At 47.9% G+C, this 23,672-nt stretch overlaps 1 protein-coding gene across 2 annotated transcripts in view; it reads right to left on the reverse strand.

Annotated features, from left to right (window-relative positions):
- The window catches only part of ABHD17B (abhydrolase domain containing 17B), a 62,264-nt gene that overhangs the window by 22,624 nt on the left and 15,968 nt on the right, over window positions 1-23,672 (reverse strand). For both annotated transcript variants that reach the window (XM_030193861.1, XM_030193862.1), the window contains exon 2: window positions 15,985-16,459. In XM_030193861.1, coding sequence (XP_030049721.1) covers window positions 15,985-16,459 — 475 coding nt within the window. The remainder of the gene's footprint in view (window positions 1-15,984; window positions 16,460-23,672) is intronic.

Consider the following 23,672-nt stretch of genomic DNA (forward strand, 5'->3'; position numbering starts at 1 on the left):
CCCACTGCGGTATATCAAGTGTTTGTAAAATAAAAATAAAATTAAAAAAAATCTCCAGGGAGCCACCTGTGAATCCTTGGAAAAAATTTAGGCAGGCCACATTCTCCAAACGTTTCATCTTTCCTCAAAGGAAAAGATTATAATAATGATCTCCTAAACATTTTTCTCCCCAACTTGGCTTCTAGTTTTTCCACCTACTCAGATAAAAGTTCCCCCAAAAAATATTTAAACTCCCCTCCCCCAATACCACCTTCGCATTTAAAGTTTTTCTGGAAAACTGCAGCTAACTGCACGGAAAGTGACTGTCCAACGTTAGCCACTACTTTCCAGGATTTCCTCTATTGAGAAACTTAAGTCTAACCAGTTGGAACTGACAAGAGTGCTTCTGCATTTTACCATAAGGTACAGTCATAACTGCCTGAACATTATCTGCAGTCACCCTGAATTCCACCCCAATAAGCTGCTGCATACCTGCTCCACTGGAGTAGGAAAGAACAGCTGAATGGTTAGTGAAGTGAGCTAAGAACCTGGGAAATTAGAGGCATATTTTCAAAACACTTAGCCTTACAAAGTTCCATAGGTTACTATGGAACTTTGTAAGGCTAAGTGCTTTGAAAATGAGCCCCTTAAACTGCTTTTGGTTGCACAAAACACCAAAAGGAGGCTCTTCAAGTCCACAGCAAACAAAAAGAAGAAATCCAGAGCACACTAGGACTCCAGAAAGATCTTTATTTAAACAAACCCAACGTGGTCATATTTCGCCCAAAGGCTGCGTCAGGGGAAGCACTATAAAATGTAAATATTAAAAATCATAAAAACCAATATTAAAAAATACTAAATCACAGCACGGAAACCGTACTAGTCACGCTTATGACCAAACTCAAGCAATTGATAGCAAACGGCATCAACATACTACTACTACAGTTTGACATGTCAAGCGCATTCGACATGGTCGACCATGGAATTTTACTACACATCCTCGAATACTTCGGAATCGGAGGTAACGTTCTCAGATGGTTCAAGGGCTTCCTAACCACCCGCTCATATCAAGTGACATCAAACTCGACGACATCAGCCACATGGACACCTGAATGTGGAGTTCCACAGGGATCCCCCCTCTCACCGACCATATTCAACCTAATGATGACACCCCTTGGCTAAGCTATTATCGAATCAGAATCTAAATCCATACATATATGCTGATGATGTAACAATCTTTATCCCATTCAAACATGATCTAAGAGAAATCTCCGACGAAATCAACCAAAGCCTACACATTATGAACTCTTGGGCGGATGCATTTCGACAAACTAAATGCTGATAAAACCCAATGCCTAGTACTCACCTCGCAATATACAACAAGAAGGAATTTACCACCATCAACACACCCAATCTAAGTTTACCAGTCTCAGACACCCTAAAAATCCTAGGAGTCACCATTGACCGACACCTGACACTTGAGGACCATGCAAAAAATATAACTGAAAAGATGTTCCATTCCATGTGGAAACTAAAACGAGTCAGACCATTTTTCCCAAGGAGTGTCTTTCGATACCTGGTACAATCACTGGTACTTAGTCACCTGGACTATTGTAACTCAATCTACGCCGGCTGCAAAGAGCAAATACTCAAAAAAACTCCAAACAGCCCAGAACATGGCAGCCAGACTTATATTCGGCAAACCAAAATACGAAAGCGCTACACCCCTCCGCGAAAAACTACACTGGCTCCCACTCAAAGAGCGCATCACGTTCAAACTCTGCACCTTGGTCCATAAAATCATCTATGGAGATGCCCCAGCCTACGTGTTGGACCTAATAGAACTTCCACCCAGAAATGCAAAAAAATCCTCCCGCACATTCCTCAATCTTCATCCTCCCAAATGTAAAGGCTTGAAATACAAATCAATGCATGCATCAACCTTTTCCTATACAAGCACACCACTCTGGAACACACTGCCACGTAACCTGAAATCGGTCTATGAAATGACCAAATTCCGCAAACTCCTGAAAACGTATCTCTTCGACAAAATATATCATAAGGAACAACACGTGAAACTCCACTTTCTTTAAGATATCTAAGAATGTTCCTTATATCTTTTGCCTCTATACTATCATGTACCTATATCTATGGCTTTAATACCATCATGTATTCCACCAACATGTAACCAAAACTTCCGCAAATCAAATGCATAATCTTTTCTATTTCCATTGCTATGTATTTCACCATCATATACCCAACTCTTGCGTAAAACCAAATGTATATTCTTTTCTATTTCCAGTATCCATGATGAATTGTAAGCCACATTGAGCCTGCAAAGAGGTGGGATAATGTGGGATACAAATGTAATAATAATAATAACAAATACTAAAAAAGAATATAGTAACATCCTACTTACCCCAATACCTAAAGACACCAACCCCCCCCCCCCCAATGATCTCCAACTATCGACCAGTCACGTCTATCCCTCTAGTAGTAAAATTGATGGAGAGCTTGGTGACCAAACAGCTTACGGAATACTTGGACAAATTCTCAATACTGCACGATTCACAATCAGGATTCCGCTCCCACCATAGCACTGAAACTGTTATAGTCACCCTCCTGGCTAAATTCAAGCAGGAAATAGCCATAGGTAAAAGGATACTTCAATTTGACATGTCAAGTGCATTAGACATGGTAAACCACAACATTCTACTGAGACTCCTTAGCCACTTTGGGATTGACGGTAAGGTTAAATTAGGCCTTGCCTGCTAATTTGCTTTCCTTTACTCCCTCCGGACCGGCCCAGAATGTGACTGATGGGTTGTGCACGCCTTCCAGCAGGTGGAGACTGAGAAAAGACTGACTCTAGAGAGCCAATAAGAGCCCTTGCCAGACAGAGAAAGATCCAGTAATAGAGTACCAAAGCAGAAGAAAGAAAAAACACCAAACATCTGTGCATCCAAAAACCTGAGCAGCCGCCGGCACCTTGCCAACCAAGGGTGAGTGCCTGAAACAAACAGCCAAAGATTGGACAGTATTGTTTCTACAACTTTATATGTGTGCCTTCTTATGCAGTATTCATTGAAACATATTAGAGAAGTAAACTAGCAACACAGCTCCAAACAACCAAACAATGAACCAACCAACCCTTGAAAAAACAAATCCGATATCTGCAGGGAGGGATCTGGGCCGGTCTGGAGGGAGTAAAGGAAAGCAAATTAGCAGGTAAGGCCTAATTTAACCTTCCTTAGCCTCCCTCCGGACCGGCCCAGAATGTGACTGATGGGAAGTAACAAAGCAGTACCATTATGGGAGGGACCCTAGCAGCCTCACCGAAAACACGCGCTCGCCAAAAGCCACCCGTCGACGACTGAGAACGTCCAAACGGTAGTGCTTAGAGAATGAATGCAAGGACGACCAGGTAGCCGCCCTACAAATGTCCTCTGGAGGTACCAGACAACGCTCCGCCCACGAAGCTGCCTGAGCTCTCGTCGAATGAGCTTTAACATGCTCTGGAACGGATTTCCCAGAAAGCAGATAGGCTGAAGCAATCATTTCCTTGAGCCACCGAGAAATTGTAGGCTTAGATGCCATCAGCCCCTTATGCGCACCTCCAATCAAAAGGAACAACCGATCCGATCTGCGAAATTCATCTGTAGACTTAATATAGTGCTTCAAGACCCGCTTGACATCCAAGCACTTCAATCTCCGCTGTTCCTCCGCACCGGAGAAAGAAACCAACACAGGCAAAACCACAGGTTGAGAAACATGAAAACGAGATATCACCTTGGGAAGAAAGGATGGAACCGGTCGTAACACAACACGATCGGAACAGAACTCCCAAAATGGAGACCTACATGACAACGCCTGTAACTCAGAAACTCGCCTGGCCGAAGCAACGGCCACCAAAAACACGGTCTTAAGAGTCAAATCCTTTAAAGTACAAGATGCCAAAGGCTCAAAAGGAGGCTTGGTAAGAACCGAAAGCACTACATTCAGATCCCATGGAGGAAACGAACACAGAGGGAGGACGAAGAAGATTAACTCCCTTGAGAAAATGCACGACATCCGGATGACTGGCCAATGACTTCCCTTTGATGTGACCTCAAAAACACGTCAAAGCCGCAATCTGCACCTTAAGAGAAGACAGGGCCAACCCCTTGTCAAACCCTCGCTGCAAAAAATCCAAAACCTGCGGCACTGTAGCCCGAAAAGGCGACAGACTACGCTCTGTACACCAACTCTCAAAAATCCTCCAAGTACGCACATAACTCAGAGAAGTGGAACGCCGCCGAGACCGCAGCATTGTAGCAATGACCGGTGCAGAGAGACCTCTTTTAGTCAACCTAGCCCTCTCAAGAGCCATGCCGTAAGACAGAATCGACCCGGATCCGGATGAACGACCGGACCCTGCGACAAGAGATCTTGCGTAACCGGAAGCTTGAAGGGAAGATCGGCCAGAAGACGTCGAAGGTCGGCATACCACGGCCTGCGGGGCCAATCCGGCGCCACCAGAAGCGAGGCCCCGGTGCTGACAAACCGAACACTGCCGCAACTTTTCCGACATTGCGAACAGCTGATGAGGTAAATAAAACTCCGGCGCGAAAACGAAAGTAAAATCGCTAACAGTGCTAAAGATAGAACCGGAGCTGCTCTGCTTGCTCAATCTCAATTAGAAAAAACAGCACCCTGACAGCAATCACAGACTCAAAGCCGACATTGTGAACAGCTGAGGAGGTAAATAAAACTCCAGCGCGAAAACGAAAGTAAAATCGCTAACAGCGCTAAAGACAGAACTGGAGCTGCCCTGCTTGCTCAATCTCAATTAGAAAAAATAGCACCCTGACAGAAATCACAGACTCAAAGCCTGGATTGCTGTAGTTCCATTATCTTTATTGCTCCATTTATAGCAGCTGCTTCTCCCTTGCCTCAACAGTTCTTAAACAGAAAGAGCTGGAGGGAACTCACTTCAGTCAGACTGTTCCTGACAACAGTCTGCTATACAAAACAGCAGAAATAGGCACCAAATGCTGTTATTTCAGGGAGGATTAGGGGGGAGGGACTCCTCGAGTGTGGCACCCCCGGGGCAAATAGAGGCCCCCACAGACCTCAGCCCCTAACAAGCAGGTTTTTTTTTTTTTTTTGTAAAATGCACAGAATATTCTGAACCTTTCAGCAGAAAAAAGAAATGATTCAAAATCACTAAGACAGAATAGACCAGAAAAAAGGAATGAGACTGAAGGACTCACCACCTTCCACCTGCTGGAGACTGAGATTACTGGATCTTTCTCTGTCTGGCAAGGATTCTTATTGGCTCTCTAGAGTCACAGTCTTTTCTCAGTCTCCACCTGCTGGAAGGCGTGCACAACCCATCAGTCACATTCTGGGCCGGTCCGGAGGGAGGCTAAGGAATGTACTTAACTGGATGGGAAAATTAGGTTCTTACCTTGGTAATTTTCTTTTCTTCAGTCATAGCAGATGAATCCATTACGAATGGGTTGTGTCCATCAACCAGCAGGGGGAGATAGAGAGCACTGAAAAACCATAGTGCCTCATGGCCAGCTAGCACTGATCTGCCTCTTATTTGAAGCTTCCAAAGCAGTGTTACACCTCAAAGCATAACAACATGAACTTTCCTCACAGTGGATGAACGCCCCAAACCTGGAGCTATAAGTCAAAGGAGGGAAAGGACTCATCCTCCTGTAACTGAACAGAAATCCTGAAGACTGTTTTCCAACTTCTCCCAATGAGGGAACATATCTACAGGAAAAACTGAACATAAAAGTAACAAAAATCGCATAATGAACCACTGAGGGAGGGCTCATGGATTCATCTGCTATGACTAAAGGAAAGAAAATTACCAAGGTAAGAACCTAATTTTCCCTTTATTGTCATCAAGCAGATGACTCCATTACGAATGGGATGTATCAAAGCAATCTCTAGATAGGGTGAGAACAAGCCACACCACGCACCAGCACTTGTGCTCCAAAGTGCGCGTCTCTCCTGGCAGCCACATCCAGCCTGTAATGTCGGTCAAAAGAGAGCTTAGAAGCCCATGTCGCTGCATTGCATATCTCTTGAAGAGAGAGTGCTCCAGTTTCAGCCCAAGAAAAGGAAATCGCTCTTGTGGAATGTGCCTTAAAGGCTTCAGGCGGAGGCCGGCCAGATAGCAGATATGCTGAAAAGATAGCTTCTTTGAGCCAACGGGCTATAGTGGCCTTAGACGCTGGAAGCCCTCTGCGCGGACCCGACAAAAGAACAAAAAGATGGCCAGAGGTCCTGAAGGCATTTGACATGCGCAGATATTGCAACAAAGCCCTTCATACATCCAGAAGGAGCAACTGCCCATAGGCTTCTGGAGACTCCTCTTTAGAAAAGGAGGTCAGGAAAATAGGCTGGTTTAGGTGAAACGCTGAAACCACCTTAGGCATGAAGGAAGGCACCATACGTACAGTGGGGGAAATAAGTATTTGATCCCTTGCTGATTTTGTAAGTTTGCCCACTGACAAAGACATGAGCAGCCCATAATTGAAGGGTAGGTTATTGGTAACAGTGAGAGATAGCACATCACAAATTAAATCCGGAAAATCACATTGTGGAAAGTATATGAATTTATTTGCATTCTGCAGAGGGAAATAAGTATTTAATCCCTCTGGCAAACAAGACCTAATACTTGGTGGCAAAACCCTTGTTGGCAAGCACAGCGGTCAGACGTCTTCTGTAGTTGATGATGAGGTTTGCACACATGTCAGGAGGAATTTTGGTCCACTCCTCTTTGCAGATCATCTCTAAATCATTAAGAGTTCTGGGCTGTCGCTTGGCAACTCGCAGCTTCAGCTCCCTCCATAAGTTTTCAATGGGATTAAGGTCTGGTGACTGGCTAGGCCACTCCATGACCCTAATGTGCTTCTTCCTGAGCCACTCCTTTGTTGCCTTGGCTGTATGTTTTGGGTCATTGTCGTGCTGGAAGACCCAGCCACGACCCATTTTTAAGGCCCTGGCGGAGGGAAGGAGGTTGTCACTCAGAATTGTACGGTACATGGCCCCATCCATTCTCCCATTGATGCGGTGAAGTAGTCCTGTGCCCTTAGCAGAGAAACACCCCCAAAACATAACATTTCCACCTCCATGCTTGACAGTGGGGACGGTGTTCTTTGGGTCATAGGCAGCATTTCTCTTCCTCCAAACACGGCGAGTTGAGTTCATGCCAAAGAGCTCAATTTTTGTCTCATCTGACCACAGCACCTTCTCCCAATCACTCTCGGCATCATCCAGGTGTTCACTGGCAAACTTCAGACGGGCCGTCACATGTGCCTTCCGGAGCAGGGGGACCTTGCGGGCACTGCAGGATTGCAATCCGTTATGTCGTAATGTGTTACCAATGGTTTTCGTGGTGACAGTGGTCCCAGCTGCCTTGAGATCATTGACAAGTTCCCCCCTTGTAGTTGTAGGCTGATTTCTAACCTTCCTCATGATCAAGGATACCCCACGAGGTGAGATTTTGCGTGGAGCCCCAGATCTTTGTCGATTGACAGTCATTTTGTACTTCTTCCATTTTCTTACTATGGCACCAACAGTTGTCTCCTTCTCGCCCAGCGTCTTACTGATGGTTTTGTAGCCCATTCCAGCCTTGTGCAGGTGTATGATCTTGTCCCTGACATCCTTAGACAGCTCCTTGCTCTTGGCCATTTTGTAGAGGTTAGAGTCTGACTGATTCACTGAGTCTGTGGACAGGTGTCTTTCATACAGGTGACCATTGCCGACAGCTGTCTGTCATGCAGGTAACGAGTTGATTTGGAGCATCTACCTGGTCTGTAGGGGCCAGATCTCTTACTGGTTGGTGGGGGATCAAATACTTATTTCCCTCTGCAGAATGCAAATAAATTCATATACTTTCCACAATGTGATTTTCCGGATTTAATTTGTGATGTGCTATCTCTCACTGTTACCAATAACCTACCCTTCAATTATGGGCTGCTCATGTCTTTGTCAGTGGGCAAACTTACAAAATCAGCAAGGGATCAAATACTTATTTCCCCCACTGTACCATTACTCCGGATTCAGAGAATTGCAGAAATGGGTCTCGACAGGACAGCACTTGGAGCTCAGATACACGTCTCGCCAATGTCACGGCTACCAAAAAGACAGTCTTTAAGGTCACATCCTTCTCTGAAGCTCGCCTAAGCGGCTCAAAGGGTGAACACTGAAGAGCCTTTAAAACTAACCCCAGGTTCCAGGCTGGACACGGAGCCTGCACGGGAGGACGGAGCCGAAGCACCCCTCTACGAAACCGTGATACATCCGGGCAAGTAGCCAGAGAGAGGCCAGCGACCTTCCCTCGAAAACATGCTAAGGCTGCCACTTGAACATGCAAGGAATTATAGGCCAAGCCTTTTTGTAAACCATCCCGCAAAAAGTCAAGTATCGGCGAGACAGAAGCCCGCATGGGTGTGATTGCTTTAGAAGCACACCAAGCCTCAAATTGGCACTAAATCCTGGCATAAGTCACGGAATTGGAACGCTTGCGGGCCTGTAGGAGAGTGGAAATGACTTTACTGGAATATCCCTCGTCTCTCAATTGCGCCCTCTCAATAGCCATGCAGTAAGACCAAAGCGGCAGGAGTCCTCCATGGTCACCGGGCCTTGTGACAATAGGTTGGGTACCAGAGGTAATGGCAGGGGATCCTCTACCAGCATCCACTGGAGGTCCACATATCACGGCTGCCTGGGCCAATCCGGGGCAATGAGAACCACCTCTCCTTGGTGGAGCCAAATCTGCAGGAGTACTCGCCCTATCAAGGGCCACGGAGGGAACACATACAGGAGGCCCTGAGGTCAGGGTTGAGCCAAGGCATCCAACCCTGCCGAGCTAGGATCTCTCCGTCTGCTGTAGAAGCATGGGACTTTGGCATTTGTGCTTGACGCCATAAGATCCATTACAGGCTTTCCCTATTTGGCACATATCTGCAGGAATACTTAGTCTGCAAGTTCCCATTCCGCTGGGTCGATTTGACTCCTGCTCAGATAATCGGCTTGCACGTTGCTTTGACCTGCAATATGAGCTGCTGACAGAAACTGCAGATGATCCTCGGCCCAGTGGCAAATCTGTGCGGCTTGCGCTGCTAGTGCTATGCACCGAGTGCCTCCTTGGCAATTTATGTAGGCCACTGCTGTCGTGTTGTCCGACAGAACTCTGACAGCCGATCCTTCCAGGGTCAATTGAAAGGCTAGAAGCGCCTGGAAAACCAGAACTCCAAGCGATTGATGGACCACTCCGACTCCTCGGGTGTCCAAAGACCCTGGGCATGCCTTCCCTGGCAACATGCACCCCAGCCCTTCAGGCTGGCATCTATTACCACCAGGTACCAATCGGGGAGCGCTAGCGGCATTCCTCACCGCAGCATACTGTCTAGAGCCACCACTCCATACTGAGCCGGGCCGCAGGGAGCCACGTGGGTCTGCATTGATAATCCTGAGATATTGGAAACCACCATTGAAGCAGGGAGCACTGCAGAGGTCTCAGGAGCGCTCTCGCCCATGGCACCACTTCCAAAGTGGCCGTCATCGACCCCAACAGCTGGACTATGTCCCAAGCTCGCTGGCGAGGCATCCTCAGGAGCAGGCGGGACCTGGTTCTGAAGCTTGCACCGCCTTTGCTTGGGTAGGAAGACCATCCCCGATGCTGTGTCGAACCGGACCCCCAAATATTCTAGCAATTGAGAGGGGGTCAGGTGACTTTTGGCTATATTGATGACCCAGCCCAGAGATTGCAGTACTGAGACCACTCTGGCTGTAACCTGATGACTCTCTTCTTCCGACTCCGCTCTGATGAGCCAGTCGTCCAGGTACGGGTGAACCCGGATACTCTCTCGCCTGAGAAAAGCAGCTACTACCACCATTACCTTGGAAAAGGTTCGGGGAGCTGTGGCGAGGCCAAAAAGCAAGGCCCAAAACTGGAAATGTTTTCCCATCACCGCAAAACGCAGAAACCTCTGGTGCGGGACCAAATTGGTATGTGGAAGTAAGCTTCTTTCAGGTCTAGAGACGTGAGAAACTCTCCTGGCTGTACCGCCGCTATGACGGAGCGCAGGGTTTCCATGTGAAAATGCCGCACGTTCAGAGACTTGTTGACTTGCTTTAAGTCCAGGATAGGGCGAAAAGACCCTCCTTTTCGTGGCACCACACAGTAAATGGAGTAACGGCCAGAGCTGCATTCGGCGGGAGGCACGGGGGGAACCGCCCCAATGTGAATCAAGCCTTGCAAGGTCTCCTCTACCGCCGCCCGTTTGGCGGCAGAACCACATCGGGACTTCACAAACACGTCTCTTATCGGGGCATTGAATTCTATTCTGTAGCCTTCTCTGATCAGGTCCAAGACCCACTGATCTGAGGTCATCTTGACCCACTCCTTGCCACTCCTCGAGAAAGAGGGAAAGTCGTCCTCCTATCACAGTAATCGAGGAGGGGGCCGGCACACCATCATTGAGAGGGTTGCCCTTGAACTCCAGGTGCTGAGCCTGCTACTGCGGAACGTTTGTCCGAGCGAAAGGAGTTCCTCTGCTGAAAACGGGCACGCAAAGTGAACCCAGCAGAACGCCCCGGGCGGTACCATCTGTAAGAGAAGGGAACCGCCTGACCCTTGGAAGAAGGCCACGGCCTATCCTCGGGTAAGAGCTGGGGTTTGGCACCCCCCAGACCTTTCACAATTTTCTCCAACTCCTCACCAAACAGGAGAAGGCCTTGAAAGAGCAACTTCACCAACCTTTGCTTAGAGGCCATGTCAGCTGCCCAATGCCATAGCCACAGAAGATGGCAAGCCGCCACCGCTACAGCCATTTGTTTAACCGAAGCTCTGACCAGATCATAAAGGGCGTCAACCAAAAATGACAAGGCCAACTCCATCGGCGGTGCCACCTCCGTAAGGGGCTCCGCTCCATCTCCGGGCTGTTCCACTGCCTGTTGTAACCAAGCGAGGCAGGCTCGGGCAGCAGAGCAGCTGCATGCAGACGCCCGTAAGGATAGACCTGAAATCTCAAAGGACCGTTTCATTGCTGCCTCCAGGCGACGGTCCTGCATGTCCTTTAGGGCAACTCCTCCTTCAACTAGGAGGGTAGTTCTCTTTGTCACAGCCGTGACTAGAGCATCCACTTTAGGCACAGCTAGGTGCGCCAAATGCTCCTCAGAGGGTATAATTGCCCCATAGCCCTGGCAACTTTCAAAGGCCCCTCGGGGTCAGCCCATTGAGCCGAAATAAGCTCTTGGATGGAGTCATGCAAAGGAAAGGCTCGAGCAGCTTCTTAGTACTTGTCATCCTCGGATTAGCAGAGGAGACTTCAGCACTCGCAGGATCTTCAATAGAGAGGGCCTGCAATGCATTAGAAATAAGCGCTGGCAGCTCATCGCAGTGGAAAATCCTCACCACGGAAGGATCATCTGGATCCAATGGCAATCCTGCACCTTCCTCTGGCTCTCCAGACCACGAGGGCCTGCCAGACCCCTCACATCCCGACCACGGTGGGGGGGGGGGGGGGTGTTCGCAACACTCTCTGAAGGGGAATCCACCCTTCTGCGCTTGCCCTGCGGCCATCTGTCAGGGGAAAACGCACCTGATGGCAATTCAAGGCCGGGCTACACTGGAGGGGACACAGGCAGCCGGGCCGATTGAGATCCCTGCGGGAGACCTCTTTTAACATAAATGCTTTATGCAGCAGCAAAACAAACTCAGGGGAGAATGGCTCACCCTGGTCTCCCGGTTCCAGTCCGGGGGTAATGGCTCTCATATTAGCCTCCATACGAGGCTCCCCTCCAGGCTCAAACCCCTCCGCCTCAGCGGGGGTCGCGCCATGCTGTTCCAAAATGGTGCCCGCTGCCAGCTCCACGGAGCGGGAAGAAACCTCATTCGCCATGCTCGGGCCGGCTCTGACATCAGAAGAGCACGATTTACAGAGCCCTGCTGCTGATCTGCGCTTGCCACAACGGGAACACCGCTTAACAACCTCCACAGCCATCGCCGAAAACGGCGGGAAATTCAAAATGGCAGATTTGCGTCAAAATCGTCCTGAACGCAGGCCCTCCCCGGAGGAGCTACAAAATGCTCTTACCTCCTCGGACCGAGCCCACAGAGCTCCGATCCGCTGCACAATCAGAAGAAAACCTCTTTTCTGGGGTCGCAGCACTACAGTGCGATGCGACTTTTTTTTTTTTTAACGCTGTGAGGAAAGTTAGAGGCAACAGCGCAAGAGGCAAATTTTTTCCACTCCGGAGGATCAGTAGCGTGGGAAAGGAAGTGAAAGGGCGAACCTGTGTGCCTGCATCCACAGCGTGGGCAAAGACAGGGACAGGGCTAGCCTATGTATCTACATCCACATCGGGGGCTGGGTAAGGTAGGGAAAGGGCGTACCTATGTGCCTTCAAAGTGGGCACCACCAGCCACAACACCCCTGCTACAACTGGCAACAGCACAGAAGCCACCCCAGGCAGAATTTCTGAAGAAGCTGAATAAGCTGCGTCCACCCTGCTGGGGAGATAAGAGAATACTGGAGAGGCAGATGGAGCTAGCTGGCCATGAGGCACTATGGTTTGAGTGGCCTAGTGGTTAGGGTGGTGGACTTTGGTCCTGGGGAACTGAGGAACTGAGTTCAATTTCCACTTCAGGCACAAGGCAGCTCCTTGTGACTCTGGGCAAGTCACTTAACCCTCCATTGCCCCATGTAAGCCGCACTGAGCCTGCCATGAGTGGGAAAGCGCGGGGCACAAATGTAACAAAAAACCCCACTCGTAATGGATTCATCTGCTTGATGACAAGGAATTGTATGTCTCTGGGTGTCTCATGTTCAAACACACATGATTGTATAGTCTCCACAAGCATAGCTTTTTTTTTCCCATAGCACATTCCACCACGATTATTGTAGCATTTTTTTCATATGTTTGTATTAATTTACCATGATCACACATTTATAAACACTTTTCCTTATATTTACCTTGTTTTTCACATTTGTATGATTATTGTATTGTATTAACAATTTCTTCAGTCACTTGGATCCACTGCATTTAAAAACATATCAAAGATTCTTAATCTTTAAGACCTCAGTGGTACCACACAAGGTATAGCCTTTCTAATACCAATGAGATTCATGCACCCTCCTCATCATCCGTGTACAACATCGAAATATTTAAATATTGTAGACTGACAAGGTGGGTGCATAAATCTCATGGGCTTGCTAGGTCTAGGAGATGTCGACTGAGAAAATCTGCTCGTACTTTTGCCAGACCCGCCATATGAGCTGCAGACAGAGAGCAAGTGGTCCTCGGCCTACTCCATAAGCCTAGATGCCTCGGCAGCCAGACCCAGACTCTGGGTGCCACTCTGCTGATTGATGTAAACTACCACCATTGTGTTGTCTGTAAGAACACGAACCACCTTGCCCATCAAGAGATCCTGAAAAGCTCTCACAGCATTCACCACCGCCTGCAGCTCTAGGTGTTTGATGGGCCACACCACCTCCTGTGCAGTCAATTGCCACTGGGCAAGAAGATGAAGACAATGAGCACCCCACCCCGTGAGGCTGGCATCTGTGACTACCACCACCCATTGCGGAGATGCTAAAGGCATCCCCTCCCGCAGGGAGAACTCATGAAGCCACCAGTTCGTGCTCCGACGTGCTCGAAGTAACCATAGGAGATGCCGCTGATACTCCTGGGACACAGGTGTCCAGCTTAGCAGAGAGTTGAAGAGGACGGATATGGGCCTGTGCCCACAGCACCACCTCCCAAGTGGCAGCCATTGAGCCCAACACTTGAACATAATCCCATGCTCACGATCTCAATAACTGCAAGAGGTTGCTTACTTGCGCCTGAAGTTTGGCCCTCCTGCCGTCCGGCAGAAACATATAATCCCATGCTCACGATCTCAATAACTGCAAGAGGTTGCTTACTTGCGCCTGAAGTTTGGCCCACCTGCCGTCCGGCAGAAACATACAGCCCTGAACCTTGTAGAATCGAACTCCCTGGTATTCTAAGGGCTGAGTTGGTATGAGGTGACTCTCTGGTAGATTCAACTAACAGGGCCAGCACTCGGCCAGTGGCCATGTGACTCTCAAACTCTGAATCCTTGTGGATCAGCCAGTCATCAAGTCAGGGGTGTACACTGATGCCCTCCTTGCGAAGAAACGCTGCCACCACTATCATCACCTTGGAAAAAGTGCGCGGGGCTATAGCCAGGCCAAAGGGCAAGGCCCAAAACTGGAAATGATGTCCCAGGATGCCAAACGGAGGAACCGCTGCAGCGGCGGGCAAATAGGGATATGCAAGTAGGCCTCCTTGAGATCCAGGGCAGTAAGAAACGTCCCTGGTTAGACTGTTGCCACGACAGATTTGAGAGTCTCCATGCGAAAACGTCGCACTGAGAGACACTGATTCAGTTTCCGGAGATTGAGACTGGGGCAAAAGGAGCCCCATTTCGAGGGACCACAAAGTAAATCAAATAACAACCTGAGTGAACCTCAGGAGGGGGCACAGGAACCATTGCCCCCAGATCCAGTAGCACCTTCAAAATGGCCTGGACCGCCGCCCATTTGAAGGCCGTGGTGCAATGGAACTCCAGAAACACCTTGCACACCGGAGAGGCGAATTCCAGCTTATAACCTTCTCAGACAATATTTAAGACCCACTGGTCAGAAGAGATTTTGGTCCATTCTTCGTAGAAGCGAGTCAGCCGACCGGTGTAGTCCCTGAAAGTCGCCCATCACCTTGAAGGAAAAGCGCAGTAGAAAGTGAGGGCACTGGAAGGATCCCGCCACCCAGCCTGGCCAGAACCGGTGAGCCTCCCGAAAGCAGAGTCTAGCAGACCCGACCCTCGATGAGGACTTAGATTTATCTTTGGGTAGCCTCTGAGACTTAGTTATCCAAGTCTTTGACAATCTTCTCCACGTCCTCGCCAAATGGCAGCTTACCTCGAAAGGACAGATGCGCAAGGCGCTGCTTAAACGCTATGTCAGCAGCCCAATGACAAAGCCACAACAAATGGCGGGAACACACCACCAATGCCATCTGTTTGGACAAGACATGCACAAAATCATACAGGGAGTACGCAAAATTGGCAAGCCAGGACTCCATATGGGAAGAAGAGCCTCCAAAGCAAGGCCTCACATACTGGTTCTGCTCGAGCGCCTGCTGAAACCAGCTAAGGCAGGCTCTGGCAGTGTAAGAACCACAGGTAAGAGGTCTGGAGGGCCAGCGCTGATACCTCAAAAGTGCATTTCAGAGATGCCTCAAGATGCCGATCGGGAAACACAGTGTCTTCGCGTTCCACCACAGCTTCCGAACACGCAGCAACACACTGCGGAGCATCTGCTACTGCAGCAGGAACATCTCTTAACTGCCTCCACCATCATAAGAATTTCACGGGACCCCCGTGCCAAAGAAAGAACAGGGAACACTCACCGAACAGCCAGCGCTTCCCAGTCAGCAGGAGGACCTCCCAACACAAGCAGCCTGCTGACTGGCCGGCACACAGGTTGAGAACCACAGCGATAAGCAGCACAGGGAATCCCTGCACTGCCTGGTCCTCCCAGCAATCTCTCCCCGTTGTCCTCTTTTTTGAATGCCGAGTTAGGCAAAAGGAGCTCTCTCCTCCCCCCCTCCCCAAATGGTGAGGAAGGCTAGAGCTAAGGACACTGTGAAGCAAGGGGCACAGAGTGGAGCAGGAACCCAGAACAGAGTATATCCCCAAAGTCGGAACTACCAGCCAGACACCCCCCACACTCAACTGGCCCACAAGACAGGAGCAGCCCCAACAGAAGAATCCAGGAGCTGCTGAAGAGCTGTCTACTACCTGCTGGAGATAAAGATATACTGAGGCAGGCACATACACACTGAAACGCAAATCTGCTTCAAGTCCAATTAATAAATCATATTCTTTGAGCTTTGATTGGTCCTCCCCTACTTTTGTCTTGATTTGCAACTGTATACTGACAGAAAAAAAATGTGCAAGTCATTGCTTACCTTGTCCTGAGAGCTATCCAAGCAGCATCAATGTCAGCATACAGATTTTTCTCTGTTGGTTTCCCAGAGCTTGTTCCATATCCAGAGTAATCATAGGAGAATATGTTACAATTAATTCGAGAACCAAGTCCTATGTAAAAGCTGCTCATCTGACCCAAGTCAACAGCATTTCCATGTGAGAAGAGCAATGTATACTTGGCATTAGGGGAGCAGCGTACAAACATGCAAGCAATCCTGTTCCCTCTGCTGGTTCTAGTCATGAAACATTCAATAGCATCTTTTTCTCGAGAAGAGTACTGCCAGTCTGCTCGTTCTGAAAGATGAAGTGTCCAGCGACTGCCGCTCTCATCACACATCAGTGTATATGTAGGGTCAGGAGGTAAAAAAGCCAGTTTAGACGCAATCTTCCCTGGGCACGGTGGACAACAGAAGAGGCAGCACAATTCACTAAAGGAAAGATTATTCATCTTCTTTGCTGGAAAAGGATGAGACAAAAACAAACAAAACACACTAATTACTAAGACAACAAATTATTGTGAAAAGGGAGTAATCTACTGAATGTTTCATTTGTTTTTTTAGACTGCATTCACAGACTTAATAAGGTGACTCAAAGTGGTGTACAAAATTTAACATAAAACCAAACAAAGCGAACAAGCCAAAAAGTCACCTATTGAAAAATATATCACACACAGAATACTAAGCCTCCCCCCACCCTGGTTACTAAGCCACACTAGCGGCTGTCTCACAGTAATACTGACAAAGTCCATTTAAAGTGAATGGGCTGTGTCGGCATTAGTGCATAGCAGCCACTATAGTGGCTTAGTAAACGGAGTTAAGTAAACGGGTAAAGGAAGGCGGCTTTGTATTTCTCATGCTTTTTCAGTAGTAGCTCTAAGTGAGTTACAATCAGATATAGTACTTCCTTGTCCCTGGAGGTCTGGCAATCAAAGGGTCATAAGAAGTAAGGAGAAATTCGATCTTACCTGCTAATCTGCTTTCCTTTAGTCCCTCTGGACCAGCCCAAAATGCAACTGATGGGTTGTGCACGCCTTCCAGCAGGTGGAGACTGAAAACTCTTAGAGAGCACCAATAAGCACCCTGGACAACTGTAACTAGACTCAGTATTATTTTAACAAAGCAGAAGACTGCTCATTCTGCGCTCCTGGGAAACTTGAGCAGCCACCCAGGACATACTACCCAAGGAACATATGTCTCAACTAAACCAAAAAGGTTTTCTGTTAAATTCGCAAAGCAGCTCCACAGACAGAAGACTACAAGAAAAAACTCAAATGTCCTCAGAGTAACTGGGAGGGATCTGGGCCGCTCTGGAGGGACTAAATGAAAGCAAATTTGTAAGATTGATCTAATTTCTCTTTCCTCGGCGTCCCTCTAGACCGGCCCAGAATGCAACTGATGAGAAGTAACAAAGCAGTACATTCATGGGAGGGACCCTAGCAATCTCGCTGTAAGAACGCTAAGACCAAAAACTGCCTCCTGACGACGCTGAACATCCAACCGGTAATGCTTAGAAAACGAATGCATGGAGGACAACATAGCTGCCTTACAAATTTCTAAGGCAGGCACTGAAAACGCTCCACCAAAGACGCAGCTTGGCCTCTGGTCGAATGCGCCTTTACACTCTCTGGAACAGGTTTCCCAAAAAGCAAGTAAGCGGAAACGATCATCTCCTTAAGCTACCTGCAAACGGTAGATTTAGATGTTGCCAAACCTTTATGAGACCCTCCAATCAACACAAACAGATGATCCGTGTGCCTAATGCTCTCAGTCGTTTTCACATAGTGCTTCAGAATTCTTCTGACATCCAAACACCGTAAACGGCGCTGCTCCTCTGACCCAGAACCCAAAACAGGCAAAACCATTTGACTGAGATAAGTGAAATTGAGATAAAACCTTACGGACAAATGAGGGAACCGGTGGCAAAACAACCCATGCCTTAGAAAACTGCAAAAATGGAGAATGACAAGAAAGGGCCTGCAGTTCTGAAACTCTCCTAGACGAGGCAATAGCTACAAGAAAGACTTTTAAAAGTTAAACCCTTTAGAAAGCAGGAAGCCAAGGATTCAAAGGGTGCCCTAGTAAGAACCGATAGGACCAAGTTCAAATTCCACCCTAGAAGGAGGACATAGAAGATTCGCACCCCAAAGGAACTAGGAAATACCCGGATGGCTAGACAAAGTCTTATCCCAAAGACACCCTCAAAAACAAGTGAGCCCTGCTATTTGCACTTTTAAAGAAGTGCGCACCAAGCCTTTATCAAAACCCTGCTGTAAGCAATCCAAGATCTCTAGCACTGAAGCATGAAATGGGAAAATGTGTCTATTTGAACACCCTGCCTCGAACACTTGCCAAGTTCTAATATAATTAAGAGAAGTAGAACGACGACGTGAACGAAGCATTGTGGCAATCATATTATCGGAAAATCTTCGCTTTGTAAGCTGAGCCCGCTTAAGGGCCAAGCCGTAAGAAGAAAAAAAAAATCGAGCTGGGTCTGGATGAACCACCAGACCCTGAACTAAGTCAGTAAGAATCTGGAAGTCTGAGCAGAAGGTTGGCTAGAAGGTGCATGAGATCAGCATACCATGGCCTGAGGGGCTAATCCAGAGCTATCAAGATTACAAGACCTTTCTGTGCCCCGATTCTTTGAATTAGATACCCCAGGAGGCCAAGGAGAAAAGGCATAAAGGAAGTCCAGACGGCAAGGCCTGAAGAAGAGCATCCACCTCGATCACTTTGGGGTCTCTCCTTCGACAGAAGTATTGAGGCACTTTTGCATTTAGATTTGAGGCAAACAGATCCATGACTGGCTGTTCCCAGCAATTCATAACTGCTCTAAACACCTGTGCTCGAGGGACCATTCTCCCAGGTCCAGAGTGTGACGGCTGAGAAAGTCCGCCTGAACATTCGCCGTCCCTGCTACATGCGATGCCGAGAAGGCAACCAGATGGCTCTCTGCCCAACTTATGAGTTGCGTTACTTCCCGTTTCAAGAGACGACTCTTCGTTTCCCCTTGGTGACTGACATACACCACCGCCATGGTGTTGTCCAACAGGATGCGCACCGATTTGCCCAAGTTCAGAGGGCGAAATGCTTCCAAAGCCAACCAAATTGCCCTGGCTTCCAAGAGATTGATTGAGCAGGAGGTCTCCTGGCGAGACCACACACTTTGAGCGTACTGACAGACAGTGAGCTCCACAACCTCGGAGACTGGCATCCGTCACGGCTACTGTCCACTGCGGCAGATCCAAAGGCATTCCCCTGGATAGATTGAATATCTGGAGCCACCAACGTAGACTGCTGCATTCCCGGGTTCTCAAAGGCAATTTCTCCACTAGGGAATTTCTCTGCGGTGACCATCTGGGAAGAAGCAACTTTTGAAGAGGTCTCATGTGCGCCCTGGCCCATGGCACCAGCTATCGTTACTGCCATCAAGCCCAGCACCTGAAGATAATCTCTTGCACAGGGAACCGTTATTCGAAGAAAGGTCTGAGTCTGGGCCTGCAATTTGTGGATCCTGGTATGAGGGAGAAACACTCTGTCATGAACCGTGTCAAAGGAAACTCCTAGATAGTAGAGGGACTGAGAAAGGACTAGGCGGCTCTTGGGAAAGTTGACCACCCAACCCAGGGATTGGAGAAACTGGACCACTTGATCCGTAACCTGTAGGCTCGCGATATGATTTTGCTCTGACTAGCCAATCGTCTAGGTAGGGATGAACTAAAATGCCTTCTTTTCTAAGAGCCACAGCTACCACCACAGCGAGGAGCTGTAGCGAGACCGAAATGGAAATGCATGAAACTGGTAATGGCTGCCCAGAACCACAAACCGAAGAAAATGCTGATGAACGGGACGAATAGGAATATACAAGTAAACTTCTGTCAAATCCAGCACAGTCAAAAACTCCCCGGCCCGGATTACTACGACTGACCGAACCTTCTCCATACGAAAAGAGGAAACCCGGATGGATCGATTGACTGCCTTGAGATCTCTAGGACGGAAAGATCCCTCCCTCTTCGGGACAACAAAGTAACGACCTTGTCTGACGTCTGAGGAGGGACCTGGACAAACAGCCTACAAAGTGAGAAGCCTTTGAAGCATATCCCGAACCTCGCTTGCCTTGATCTGGGAGCGACAAGGAGACTCTAAAAAGGTGTTGGGAAGATGAAGCAAATTCTAAGGAATACCCATCTCAAAGCACCAACTGATCAGAGGTAATCTGGGCCCACATCTCCAATAAAACTGTGTTAAACGTGCTCACAGGGACTTCAAGGTTGGACCCAAAATCCTTCATGGCAGGACGGGGGGGGGGGGGGGATTGGAAAGGAACCCCTGGAGTCTCTGCCCCCTCTTTGAGCTCTTCTGGAAAAAAAAATTCAAGATCTATGCACCATAGGACACTCTCCCTGGCCTATAAAGCTGAAAGTCACGCCCCTGCCCTCTAACAGGCAGCAACAAACGACCAGACACACTTAATTTCTTCTAAACTGTGAACCAAATTATCCAAGTCTTCCCCACAAAGAAGAGAACCTGTGCACAGAGGATGAAGAGGCATTTTTTTTTTAATACAGAAAAAGAGACAAGGATAGAGAGGAGACTGAGGGCTCACCTCCTTCCACCTGCTGGAGACTGAGAATACTGAGTATGGGGTCACATGGCCAGGGCTCTTATTGGCTCCAAGAGTCAGAACTTCTGTATCCACCTGCTGGAAGGAGTGCACAACCTATCAGTCCAATCCTGGGCCGGTCCGGAGGGACGCTAAGGAAATGTCTGTTAGGAATTCTTAATTCTCCAGTCCAAAGAGGTTAATCTATAAAAAGTACTTTTTTTGCTACATTTGCCTATCAGGCAGTCAACCATTGGAATGATCTCCCACACCTGATTAGGATAGAACTGAACTATGGATGCTTCTGTAAAATGTTGAAGGCCCATTTGTTCCTGAAATACTTAGGGCTGTAGACAATTCTAATGGACCTTTATTGATTCTCTCTGTTATAATCTGTCCTAGGTATGCCTAGAGGCATATTTTCAAAGCACTTAGCCTTCCAAAGTTCCATAGAAACCTATTGAACTTTGGAAGGCTAAGTGCTTTGAAAATATGCTTCCTAGCCTCTTACCTTATAAGCCACATTGAACCAGAAATGGTATGTGCGTGATGTTACTACTACTACTACTATAAATCATTTCTATAGTGCTACCAGTCGTACACAGCGCTTCACAATTGAACATGAAGAAAAGACAGTCCCTGCTCAAAAGAGCTTACAATCTAAATCAGCACGGACAGACAGGACCAATAAGGGATAAGGGTAGGACAGACAGAAGGACACACAGGGAAAGGGACTATTGAAGAGAGTAAGACAAGGTTACGAGCAAGTGACAAGTTAGGAGTCAAAAGCAGCAGCAAACAGGTAGGCCTTTAGCCCGGATTTGAAGGCGGCCAGGGATGGCGCTAGGCGTAACGGCTCAGGAAGCCCATTCCAGGCATAAGGTGCGGCGAGATAAAAGGAACAGAGTCTGGAGTTAGCGATGGAGGAGAAGGGTGCAATTAGGAGAGATTTGCCTAGTGACCGGAGTTCCTGGGAAGGAGTGTAGGGAGAGATGAGGGTGGAGAGGTAGTGAGAGGCTGCAGAGTGAATGCACTTATAGGTCAATAAGAGGAGAATGAATTTTATACGGAAACGGATAGGGAGTCAGTGAAATGACTTCAGGAGAGGGCTGATATGGGCATAACGACTTTGGCGAAATATTAGTCGTGCAGAAGAATTTTGAACAGATTGAAGAGGAGAGAGGTGGCTGAGTGGAAGACCTGTGAGAAGCAAGTTGCAGTAATCTAAGCGAGAGGTGATGAGAGTGTGGATGAGGGTTCTGATAGCGTGTTAGCTTAGCTTAGTAGATGATGTGTTCAGAAAGGATTTTGGCGATATTATAAAGGAAGAAACGACAGGTTTTAGCAATCTGTTGAATATGTGCAGAGAAGCAGAGGGAGGAGTCGAAGATGACCCCAAGGTTACATAAATGATATTATGTAATGTAATGTATATGCAGCAGCGTTGAAACAAACAGGATTAGTGGACAAGGAATTTGCTGTGTGAACATAAAGCGACAGCTGCTTGTACGGAAGACACCTGAAGGGAAGTACCCAACATGGCTGCTGGTGCCATATAACCCTCAGTTGTCATTACAGAGGCCACCAGAACAGTGCAGATTTACCCAACATATTGTGCACTGCCCAGGTGCTGTTCAATGGCTGCCACACCAGAACAGCATTAAACCGCAGACATAAGAAAAAAAAAAAAAGGAACCTCTATGCATGCATGTGTGTGTGTGTGTGTGATTCCCAGGCACAAAAAACTTTTTTTTTTAAAAAATAAGGAGAAGTCACGGGGAGGGGGAGGGGGGGGGGGAGAAGAGGAGGGACCTGGCACCACCAGATTTACATCCATAAGGGTGAGACACTGGTTCCCAAACCTGGTCCTGGAGGAACCCCAGGCAGTCAGGTTTCAGGATATCAACAACGAATATTCACAACAGATTTGCATGTACTGCCTCCCCTGCATGTCAGTCTCTCTCAAGAATATTCAAGCCACCAGGACCAGATTTGGGAACCACTGGGTTAAGAGATAAAAAGCCTTTGTCCCAGAAGCTCAGGAAGAGGCTAGGAGCCCACCACAGGAACCCAAAAGAGCTACACAGCAAGGTTCTACCACTTAAAGGAGATCTAAATGAAGTAAAGCAACCCTTTATGGCAAGTTCATTAGAACTTAATACCTCCACCTACTGGCAGGTGGGTACAACCCAAAAATACGAACTGATTCTTTGGACATAAGGAAAAGAAACCTCTCTGGCCAGTGAGAAGCGGATAAATCAGATGCAATCTAATTTATCTGTTTGTCACCAGCCAGGTAAGTTTTTCTTTGGAAACAAATTATTTTGGGGGAAATTATTAATAAAAACTAGCAAAGAAAAGAGCGAAGATACTTACCGAGGACAGCAGGCTTCATATTTTCACAAGTGGTCAACACCTATCTGTGTTGCCCGGTCTGGCTTTTTCCATAGTAGAGAGAGCTTTGTTCCTGCCCGCCACGAGAATGCAGTCTCCTCGGTTTAATACTATAGTAAAAAGTAAAAATAACCAAGGAGACAACTCCAAGGGGAAGTGGGCGGGACTGTGAGAATATAAAGCCTGCTGTCCTCGGAGAATACCTGCTACAGGTAAGTATCTTCACTTTCACTGAGGACAAGCAGGCTTCAATCTTCTCACAAATGGGGAATCCCTAGCATCCAGGCTCAACCAAAACAACAAACACTGGTCAATTGGGCCTTGCAACGACGAGGACATTACTAAGATTAACCTGACACTATATACAATCTGAATGAGAATGCAGCCTGGAACAGAATAAAATGGGCCTAAGAGGGTGGAGTTGGATTCTAGACCCCCAACAGATTCTGCAACACTGACTGTCCAAACCACTGTTGCGTCGGGTATCCTGCTCAAGGCAGTAGCATGATGTGAATGTGTGGACTGAAGACCAGGTCGCAGCCTTGCAAATTTCTTCAATGGAGGCAGACCTCAAATGGGCTACCGATGCAGCCATGGCTCCAACATTATGAGCTGTGACATGACCCTCCAAGGCCAGCCCAGGCATAAGTGAAGGAAATGCAATCTGCCAGCC

The sequence above is a fragment of the Microcaecilia unicolor genome, chromosome 2 (assembly GCF_901765095.1).
Source record: "Microcaecilia unicolor chromosome 2, aMicUni1.1, whole genome shotgun sequence".
Classification (NCBI taxonomy): Eukaryota; Metazoa; Chordata; class Amphibia; order Gymnophiona; family Siphonopidae; genus Microcaecilia; species Microcaecilia unicolor.